Below are 8,531 nucleotides of genomic sequence, written 5' to 3' on the forward strand. Positions count from 1 at the left end.
TGGATGATCCTGCTGGTTGGTAAGGCAATGATGATCCTGGTCAGAAGAAATACCGTGGAGAGCGCCTCCTGTAACCCGGCTGCGTACCTTGCCAAAGCAACTATGATGCGGAAAGCGACCACCGAACCCACCCCATCGAGATTTGGTCTTTGGGGGCCGTCAGCCAGCCGGCACAATCCAGTGAGCTCCGTCCCACACGACTGGATCACCAGGGATCAGGCTGACTGCAGCGGATGGACTCGTCGGCATTGCTGTGGCACAGGCAACGACACTGGCTTGCAATAGTTGCAACGACAGTGAAATGACCAGCGCCAGGTCATTGGCATAAGGAAGGCGCACGGCGCAAGAGGGGCAAAATCACTCCTGCCCTCGCACTGAGCTATGCGGTGCAAGTTCCTGTCGTCAGGAACCTCGCATTCCTGTTTCCTTACTTACATTGGTACCTACCTTAGACGTAGGTAAAGAAGCCTGCTAACGAGAATCGGAACACGCTCTGATATCGACGGCTAGCTTGCACCGCAACGCACGTCGCCGAGCGCCCTGAGCTCAGTGATCGCGTGGTGCCTGTGTCTAATGCCATGCGAACAAGCCGCACCACGCCTCACCCCTTTTCCTCCATCTCTTCCTTTCCACGAGACAAATTGCATTCAACAACCTACCATCGAGCGTTCGAGCCGCCTCGCTGGCCGCCCTACGAGAAAAAACAGACAACCTCAGCGCCAACCCCCTTGAAGCCTGCAGCCCACGTCTCGTGTCCATGCAGGCAATGCGAATGTTCTACCCAGTACCTTGAGGAGAATGGACATGTCCGCGCCCCAGAAGAAAAAACAAAATAAGCCAAGACCAGACATGGGCATGAGTACGGCACCGTCGATGTGGACATCCAAGCTTTATTCTGCAGCCACAGAATTGTTGCTTTTCGCGTCCCTGCACTCTGGCCAGTCAAGTCGGGGCATTGTGGCGCAACGATGCATTTTCTGGCGGTTGATGCAACCCTCGTCCCTCCCTCCCCCCCAGCCGCGCCGGCATCGACCGGGAGCATACTCTGCCTTCCGTCGACTTGGTGGTCAAGGTACTTCCTGCTCGCAAGTAATGCAGATCACCCAGATCACCCGCCATTTGCGATATAGCATCTCTACTATGGGCCAGGATGACCGACCATTGCCTCGTCCGGCAAGCGAGCTCGACACCGGTCGAGACGGCCACGGCGAGAGACAATAGCAACTGCGTGTATGCTCCGAGTCTGAGACATGCAGATATCCACATCCCTACCTACTTCGCCAGGAGCCTGCAAGAGACAGACGCCATTGATTCATGCTTGGGATGCGGAATCCCGCCAACAAGGCGAGTGTGCCGCAATCTAGAGAACCCTTGCTACCTGACCATGTGTGCGAGTGGGCGTGCGTGACAATTCAGGGGACGTCTCCCTCCTGCATTTGAGTGGCGTCTGTCTAGGCAGAGGAGAGTCGCGCATTTGGTTACGATAGAGGGATTGCGGTGACCTGCCGGGATAATTCAGACGAATGTTTACAGCGGAGGAGTGACAAGTCGCTCAACACCGCGTCTTCGTCTCCAGACTGCCGCAGGAGCCCTGGTCAATATCGGGACCGACGCTGTTTCGCAAAGGCAGCCGGGAGTCTGAGCACTCCAACCTGCTCGGACAGTACTGTCGCTGTGCAATTGTTCGCTGTCGTCGAAAATGTGACGTGTAAGACACACACACACACACACACGCACGAGGGTGGGAGGGGACTCCAAAGCTGCAGAGCATCGATTTCGAGCTCCTCATTGGACGGTTTACTTGGTTCGGATGGTTTTCGCCTGGCCCTGTCCGTCCATCCGTCCATCTCGTTGCTACCCCTTCTGCTCGACTTCCAGGTATGTTGCTGCGCGGTTTGCGTTCCGCTCGCTCCTTGGCGAGTTCAGGGCAGACAGGGTGCTCCGAGGGAAACCTGACATCCGTATCCCAACTCATGAAGATCTGAGTAGTTCCAAGGGGTCCGACTTGGCGAAGGCCTTCGTCATCTCTAAGAGCCCACCCCATGTTCAAGCCGACATTGCTGATCTCACACAGACGAGCGAATGGGCTGGCAGACAGCGACTTGCTCCACGCAGATCCGTGGGCTTGACGATCGACAGGGCCCTGGCCCGCCAAGTAGCTGGTGGAAGTGGTGGGGGCCGCTTACCCTTGCCCTCAGCTTGCATCAGGACGATGCGCCAAACCCTTCTGGGAGAAGTGCAGAGGAGCGACTCCCCACGGCTCAAATTCAACGAAGCGCATACGCCCCGGGCAATCTCCCGCAGTGCCTAACGACACACATTGGCAGCCACCAGCAGAACCTTGCGCCTTGACCCGTTCTGTTCAGACGTTTCGTGAAGGAGTGGGCCGCCCAATCGCTCCGGCCGGTGTACATGTATGATGTGTTGCCAGAGTGTGCAGGGTCAAGCTGCACAGGTAAAACATGGCCATTCACGAGCCTCCATCGAAGGCTGCGGGTTATCAGGATGGTCAATATCGCCCCGTCTGGCTGAAGAGAGGCCAGTTCACTTGGTCGCTTTTCTTACAGGCACCTCTCAACAAGGTAGCATAGGTAAGCGCGCCGGTACCGGCCTGAGCCTCTCGAAGGATGCTATCCTGGATCTTGATTACTGTCGCCAGCGATTCCTTGATCAATCAATCAGCAGACTTCACTCACGAGAATTACTACCATGATCAGTTAGGCCGTGAGCACAGGCGACACCGAGGCCGAATGGAGATTTCCGTCGCCAGGTGCCGCAGGCTTGTGGCCTCCTCACTGGGTGCAATAAAGCTTATGCAACCAAGAACGAGACAGGCAGGCGGGTAGCATCGTGGTCTGGCCCCAGGCTGTTTCGACGATAGCAGCAAGGGCCCTTCGGTCCCGAACCGTGACGCCCCCGCCTGCTGGTCTCCTGCACTAGTCGCAAGTCGGGCAAGCCTGTCGAGAAAAACGATCCGGCACATCAATGGCGACGATGTCCCTCGTGGCATGCCCCGGGCTCCTGGGCTCATAGGCCTCGCGGAAGTGGCGGACTCTGGCCCGTGTCCCATCGACTGCTCTGGGCCATGAGTGACAATGGTGACGGCGGCTCGCTAAAGGAGTGGCCCGACAGCGCCGTTTCGGCGTAGCTCCGTCCATCTATTGCTTGTTTGTGGGTGATGGCAAGTGGTGAGGGATGCCCAGGTAGGTATGGCCGTTTCCTCTGGGGTCGGCCACTACGAGTGAGTCGGCTGGTGTTCTGGACTGGGCCATGGCCCAGGTGCCTCTTCCCGCCCCGGTTCACCCACTCTCCAAGGCCCCCTCCTCACATCACCCCCTGTCCCCCTTTGTCGCTCCCAGGCCGTCATCCATGCTGGATCGGGCCCCTTGACTGGAGACTCTCGTTTACTATTGCTGTTTTCAGATGGCACCCATGCCTGAGCGTCATGAGACAAGGTTTGCCATGTGAGATCGACGGAATCCAGAGGAATGGGACCGCCACAATGCCAAATCGAGCTTGACAGCCTAGCCGGCACCTCGAGGCGATCTGGCCGCCGAGTGCCTCTACCAACGGGTGTGGAGTCAAGGCTTGGTCCGCGGACAATCTCTGTCTTGGATAGCTTCACTTCAGTGAATGCGACATACCCATTTCTTCCCATTTTGAGGACGACCGACCGATCGTCGATTGGCGCATCATGGAATTTATCGAATGACGGCTGGCAGTGTTGTCGCTGCCTCCGTCGAACATTATGAGTGGCCAGCGTCTCGCCATGTGCAGTCTGGTCAACAGCGTGACATCGATCTCCTCGGGCTGTGTCATGGTCGCTCACCAATGTCGGACATGCAGGAGAAGCGCGAATAAGGACATGAAGCACATTACTGCACTGCACCGGGGCTGGCCCTCACTGGATCAGGATTGGGGACCGCCTCCTGAGTGGCCCCCGCCCCATCTCACGATGACCTCCCGTAAAGGACTCGGCGAGGCCGCTCTTGGCAACCTTATTGGACGTAGTACGTTGTCGAGTGCTCTACGGCCAATCAGGGGGTGTTTGATAGGTATCCAGATCATTCCGGTTGGTGTCTCTTACCCCCTCCCCTCCCTTCATCCCCAGAGGTCTTGAGGTTAGCAGCAACCCCTCAATGGTACGATAAGAGAGAACGCGGCGTGCCCGCTACTGCCTGTCAGGGCCGCCACGTTAGAAATTGTCTGAGGCACAAGCTTCGGAGGCTTTATGCTGGCGCCGTCTTGACGCTTAGCTTTCGCGTCAGTGGGCTCGAAATCTGACCGGTCTGTCTCGTTTTCTCCCTGGCCGTGGCACGAACACGAGCAGCATGATCGGTTTCCGACGAGAGGGTCGCACGTTTGTTGAAAAAGAAAGTCATCGCATAGGAGTAGCCTGATCGAGCTCAGCCTGCATCAGGACCACGAGCCTGGGTCCCGGGCACTGTAGCGTCTTCACCGGGGGGCGGAGGGGGGGAGGGGGATCGCCCCAGCAAGATGCAGTACGATCAAGAATGACCGCAAAAGCCAGGGAGCGACACATGGGGACATCTCGGACAGCGTCGGCGCTATTCTTTACGACGTTGTGACGACTCCGAACGTGATTGAGCCGACGGAGAAGGACGGGGCCTTTCTGCTGTTTGGTGGGCATTTGTGTGTACTTCTTCCTACTACCTTAGTGTACCATGTCTGCCCGCCGTCATCTGGTCCGTGCAGGCGCCATGTCCCGAGCGGTTGGAAACATGAGATCGACTAGGAGCTCTCAGGCATTGCAGAGTGCTTTAGGGGGGGGGGGAGGGGGTCGACAGATGAGTTGGCTTCATGTGGGCCGTCCGGGGGCCTCGAGACGAACCTGGTTCTAGCTTTGACTCGCCTAACAACCATGGTTGACTGTGACATACCCTGGACAACCAGACCCGGAGATCCAAGGTCACCAGCTGACGCTGGATCCGTGCTCAGGCGCAGATCCTTGGCCACGTAAAGCCAGCGCGGCATAACAATGCTACCTATTGATGCCAGGCATGACGGACGGGACGGGAGGGAGGACGCGAGCGATTACGGAGGCTGCCGTCGACGGCGAATGAGAGACGAAACTGCGGGGGCGCCTAGGTGGACGGAGCGACGGGAGGACGTGCTTAGCATTCGTTTGGTGTCGAAAACGGTGGAGGGAAACAGAGAGTCCTTTGTGGGCTCAAGTCCGTCTACCACAGCACAAGCGTGGGCTCTGGGGCAGGAAGAGGGCGGGAAGGTTCAGTCATGAATCTGGCCTGTGGCTGCCTGATACTGCCTCGTCTTGGGCAGCTTGGGATGCGCTTGCCCGTCTTGAAAGGGTCTTGATGATAAGGTTCCTGCGCCGGGTGCAGGCAGGCTCAGCCCTATGCCAGCTACCACCACAAGGGCCATCTCCCTCCCTCTCCCTCTCCAATAGACCTCTTGCCTGCCACAACCGAACCCAACCAGATTTGATCCTCGGCCCCTTCCCCTCTCAGCCCGCATGTCTATTTCAGCCAACGACCGTACCGTGCCATCTCGTACGACCACGTCTACCTCTGAAGTGGCTGCAGTCAGGATTACTTGCAGAGTCGAACATGGGTGCCGGAGGGAGCAATAACCGCCAGTGCCCCGTGTGTGAAGCCTCGACATATGCAGACAGCAGAATCAGACACCCGCTGGCTGCCTGAGCCTCTGGCCTCCGGGCCAAGGCCCTCGGCCTGGCTCTTCTCAGGACTCGCTCTTAGGACTGTTTCTGCACAAAGGCGAACTCAAAGGATCCGTTCGCCCGCTCTTTTCCATGCTGTTTGCGCAACCATCACGTCCGACGTGAAAACTGGATCCCGTAGCATTATGAATGCTAGTCCTGGCCCAGGGCCTAGCATCCTGCGCGTCTGACGTTTGCAACTCCCAAAGGGCTGGGAGCGCAGCGTGTCACCTGCAAGTAAGCAACGCATCAGAGATGCTGTCGTTGGCTGATGTGGGAGGCGAGTGTCTGCAGACTTGGACATCTCTTTGACCCTTCGTAGGGCTGAGCGCCCGTTCAGGCCGCCAACTTTATTACCAAAGGTGCCACTGATCAACACCAAGCCTACCCAGGTCCAACTCGCCCCTTTTCAAGCAAGCCACGAGCCCTACAGAACGACATGACACACCTCCGCTGACACGACCCAACGCCTCGTCCCTTGCCGCCAGCAACCAGCGGTCAATCCCATCAAAGTTGGCCCACCCCCTATCGTGTCACGACAACACGTATATGGCCGTGTGCCTGGTCATCGTCATGCAACTTCCCACCCACTGCCGAATCGCGTATTCATCTCGACCACCCAGGCTGTAGGGTCGCTGAAGCTGGTAGCTCAACACGAGGGCTTTGCACCGCCTCGAGGGTTTGCTAAGAAAAGATACTCTAGTCCCGCAAGAAGAAGAAGAGGACGACCCCCACCCTCGCGTGTCATTGATCAATTCGTATACTGACCAATGAGAGGGGAATGATCTGAGCCCAGAGTCAAATGAGCCACAGCTTGGACCATCGGGGCCTTTCGTCTCAAAATGAGAGACCGTAACCGGGAGGGGCATCAGACCAGGTGGATCATCCTGGGCCAATCTCATAACTTGCTTGTCTCTATCGTCGAAATTTGCATCGAGACATCGTGGCACGGTCGTTCCCCAATAATCGAATCATCACGGTAGGCGACCACAAGTTCACCCTTAGCTTGGACGAGGTGCTGCCACAATTCTGACCCTTATTCAACTGTGGGGTACACTTGAGGAGATCTTGCGAGCAAAGGGAAGGCTTTGTCAGATACGGAAATACAATGAGATTGAGGGGAAAACCGTCCCACATGCAGCAGCCCTTACGGGCCTCACAGGTGGCCAGCCAGCGTTAGTCTAAAGATGCACTTGCTTGCGCATTTCAGACGAGGAACCCTCCATCGGTCACCGCAGTCACAATGGTCGAGACCAAGGTTATACCGCTATACCGCCTTTAGACATGTCACGTCCAGTAGGTCTGCGAGAGACAGTCGTCACGACCATGTGGCCGACTGGTCTCGAACCCAGGGCCAGACATATCAACTCCTCAGGCACCGCCCGTCCTGGTCGAGACCGTCAAGTGAATCTCCAACGTTCTTTAGTTCTTGAGGGCGACAGCGAGACAGGTGGTTTCAGACATTACACTCTCGCCCACCCCAGCCTTGATCACAGCACCAAAAGCAACCATCGAACCTTGGTCCCCACTTATATCACAAAGCCGGACGATTTCGCCAGCATCATTCACAAGATCGAGACAAGCGAGGATGCTAACTTAAAACCGACTGGGTCAAGCACGGTGCACTTGGGGGTTTGGGTTTGGGTCCAGATGCCTCAACACTGACGGGGTCAACTCTGATAATGGCCGACCACGAGGGCAACCCGCTTTTACCATAAGCACTGGCAGCCGAACCAGAATGACCGCCGCTATCGCTAGCCTGCACCGCGGAGAGCGAGGAAGGGATGGCATTCGGACTCCGCGACATGATATTGTGCGAGGCATGATGCGCATGCACAACGATGGCGAGGGCTATGGTGATGCACTAACCGGCCCTGGCCTGCGTCCTGTTCAGTCTTGTTCATGATACAGCCTGGTTCAAGCAGAGGACCCTGACCTGACGATGTCGGCTTGGCGAGGCGAGGGAGGGCGTCTGCCTACACGCTTGATTGTGGCTTGCTTCGCAACGGGCGAAGCACAGCACGCAGCACGCTATGCCAGGCACTGGCTGGCAGTGCAGACATAGGGCTCAATCACTCCCGATGCCTCTCCAGACAGCCTCGAGCCTCCAAGTGTCTAATTACAGCGCACCAAGCACTGCAAGATGCACAACCGCAGTGGGGCAGTGCACCGCCAAGTTGTGCCGGAGCACTGTCGACTGGTTCATTGGGCCTATAACGAAGTCTCGCAGCACCCACTCACTACACTGTACATGCACCACACGCAGACGACTTGGGGGTGTGAGTGATGGACGCCATTTTAGGGACGGGCACCAAAATAACGCCATGATTAGCCTTGTCAGCCAGTCTTTTACTTCCACTAACGCCGCGAACGTACTGACTACGCTTTCGACAGGATGTCCTACGAGCAGCCGAGCTTGCAGAGCCTCCACAATATTGGCTTTGGCTCTGGCATCGCTCGATGCTTTTCCTCGTTCATCGCAATTCGTAGCAGTACCTCGAAACTTTCTGGCCAGAGGGGTCATTTGCCCTTCTAAGATGCGCTAGCAACACCTTGTCTGTTCTCGTTGTCGTCCACGCGCGGGTGGCTTTCAGGACGGTGCAGGCACTCCCTCCCTCTCTGGGTGCCGTTGTGAAACGTTTCTGGGGATGAAGAACCGTAAATCAGACTGAGGGCCTCTAAAGGCAAGGCTCGCGAACCGGGATGCGTATACGAAACCGTCCCTACAGGGCCATCAATATACCGCTATTGTCGAGAGTTGCGAGGTCATGAAAATAAAAAGCAACATGCTGAGCAGGCAAAAGAAACCTGTGCATATTGAGCATTGACGAGG

The 8,531-nt window shown here is 56.9% G+C and overlaps 1 protein-coding gene across 1 annotated transcript; it reads left to right on the plus strand.

Moving 5' to 3' along the window:
- Positions 1-3,865: 3,865 nt before the first annotated feature.
- On the plus strand, positions 3,866-4,284 carry VDBG_09364 (predicted protein; the record flags this gene model as incomplete). The annotated part of the gene is made up of 2 exons (XM_003000123.1): positions 3,866-4,010; positions 4,064-4,284. 2 exons carry the CDS (start codon positions 3,866-3,868, stop codon positions 4,282-4,284), a joined length of 366 nt encoding a protein of 121 aa, XP_003000169.1.
- Positions 4,285-8,531: the final 4,247 nt, after the last annotated feature.

The sequence above is a fragment of the Verticillium alfalfae genome, genomic scaffold, assembly GCF_000150825.1.
Source record: "Verticillium alfalfae VaMs.102 supercont1.15 genomic scaffold, whole genome shotgun sequence".
Classification (NCBI taxonomy): Eukaryota; Fungi; Ascomycota; class Sordariomycetes; order Glomerellales; family Plectosphaerellaceae; genus Verticillium; species Verticillium alfalfae.